Below are 2172 nucleotides of genomic sequence, written 5' to 3'. Positions count from 1 at the left end.
TTGAACCTGGGAGGTGGAGGTTGCAGTGGGCTGAGACTGTGCCACTGCACTCCAGCCTGGGTGACAGAGTGACTCTATCTCAAAAAAAAAAAAAACACCTTTCCAATTACATGTCTTTAGCAAGAGCTGGACAGGCAGTGACTGTGATGGCATCATTCCCCCTGCCCCCCAGCTACCTGTCCCCTGCTGGCACGTACAGCATCAGTCGGCAAACTCACCCACTGCTTCCCAGGGCCCCTCATTAGGGCAGCAGCTGTACAGGGTGAAACCTGTCAACTTCCAGGGACGGCTGCACGGAGATGGGAAAACACACCAATTGTTCCCATAAATAAAGCTTCCTAGCTGGGTGCAGTGGCACACACCTGTAATCCCAGAACCTTGGGAGGCTGAGATGAGTGGACCACTTGAAGCCAGAAGTTTAAGATCAGCCTGGACAACATGGTGAAACCACATCTTTACTAAAAATACAAAAATTAGTTGGGCATGGTGACAGGCACTGTAGTCCCAGCTACTAGGGAGGCTGAGGGGAGAAGATCGCTTGAGCCCAGGGGGCAGAGGTTGCAGTGAGCAGGGATGGGGCCACTGCATTCCACCAACCCCAACCTTCTCACATCATCCTTTCTCTCTCTCTCTTCATCAGCCTCAATTTGTTACCTCGGAGAGCTCCCCAGACAGTCTCAGAGAGGAGTAAACACTGGTCATCATTTATGCTCAGGGTATCTGAAACGACAGAAATAAAATCATTTGGTTGGTTAAGGTTTTCTATTCTCAGATTATAGACCAGGTATTCTACATAAATCCCTGGATTAAAGAGCAGCAAGATAACATATTTAAAAAAAAAATCTTTCAGTGAAATGTTCCCAGAGCAAGACAGCTGTAGGATGGCCTGGTGTGGGGCCGCAGTGGGAGAGTGGTCACCACAGTGACTCTGTAGACCCTGTTAGATGATGTACAGCAAGGGTCAGGCTGGAACGGAGTTCTGTATAAAGCACCATCTACCTTGCCGGTCAGTTTCCACAGCAGAAAGATGAAAGAAGTCTTCTCCTGGCAAAGGGAAAAGGGATGCCTGCTGGGTGAGTGCAGCAAGTGATGCTCCCAATGCCTTTGTAATCACCCTCTTTTCCCCTTGCTCTATGCTTCAGCTACCTCCTCCAATAATTGTGAGAAGAAGCCAAAACTACAATGTTCACTTTGGAGACTGAGAAGTCCCCAAATGCTGCTCAGGGAAGATGGGAGGCAGTCACTGGACTAATGGCTTAACTTGATCTCTGTATAAGTGACCAGAACCCCTTCTTTCCCCCAGTGTAGGGTCTATTAGAGAAAACTAGTAAAGTACACTTTCCTAAAATAGAAACGTATTCAGTCCAGCAGGCAGGTGTCCTGTGGGACTCAGTGAAGAGCCAGTGTGATGTTCCACATCCCACCTTTAGCACTGGTTAAGCTTCTGCAGAGGAAAAACTCAGCACTTGGTGACCCTCGGTCCCCATGGTCAAAGGGGACTCCAGGCTGAGCATCACAGTTTAGGCCAGGTCATCCAAAAACGTACAGCTTCGGACAAGTGCTTGCTCTTCTAAGACAGGGAACAGGGCGGTACTTACAATTCTCCACCGACTCCAAAGTAGGAAGCTGGTTACATCCAGGTGTGACTACAGAGACAACCAACACATTCTTCTCCAGGGTATGACATTTTCCTGCAAAGACAGGGTATACTTGGTGTAGCTAACCAGCCATTAGAAGCAACAGGCAAAACCAAGGCCCTAGCTCTAGTCCCTCAGCTCATATGCCTGTGGTAAAGGAAAGGGAGGACATGGCATTTGCCCTTGGCATAGGCACTGCCTGATCATCTGTCTAGCTCTTTCATTCTGGTTGTGCCCCTTTTCTCCTCAGTAGCCACCCTGACCCATGTCTGAATGCTCTGGGTGACAGCTCTTCATAACCAGGACTCTGTATTTCTGGCTGGCCTTGGCCTTAACCAAACAAACAATTCCATGACCTCACCAACTGCTTCTGAATGAGAGGCAGTTCTAGAGCACTGCTATTCCAAGTGTGGTCTGTGGATTAGCTGCCAATGTGCAAACTATGTTACTGGTTGGTCACGACATAGAAAGCTTATATGAAGCCTGAAGGGGTAAATCGATTATGTCAGAGTAAACACATTCTCTAGTTCTAACT

The 2172-nt window shown here is 48.3% G+C and overlaps 1 protein-coding gene across 1 annotated transcript in view; it reads right to left on the bottom strand.

The window, feature by feature from the left end:
• Positions 1 to 2172, bottom strand: part of HEXA (hexosaminidase subunit alpha) — a 39187-nt gene that overhangs the window by 13671 nt on the left and 23344 nt on the right. Inside the window, exons 2-3 of the mRNA XM_017548090.2 lie at positions 1599 to 1691; positions 655 to 720 (exon numbers count right to left, since the gene is read on the bottom strand). Coding sequence (XP_017403579.1) covers positions 655 to 720; positions 1599 to 1691 — 159 coding nt within the window. The remainder of the gene's footprint in view (positions 1 to 654; positions 721 to 1598; positions 1692 to 2172) is intronic.

The sequence above is a fragment of the Cebus imitator genome, unplaced genomic scaffold (assembly GCF_001604975.1).
Source record: "Cebus imitator isolate Cc_AM_T3 unplaced genomic scaffold, Cebus_imitator-1.0 Scaffold203, whole genome shotgun sequence".
NCBI classification, from domain to species: Eukaryota; Metazoa; Chordata; class Mammalia; order Primates; family Cebidae; genus Cebus; species Cebus imitator.
Note: the sequence above shows the minus strand (reverse complement) of the source record. Positions and strands in the feature narration are given on the sequence as shown.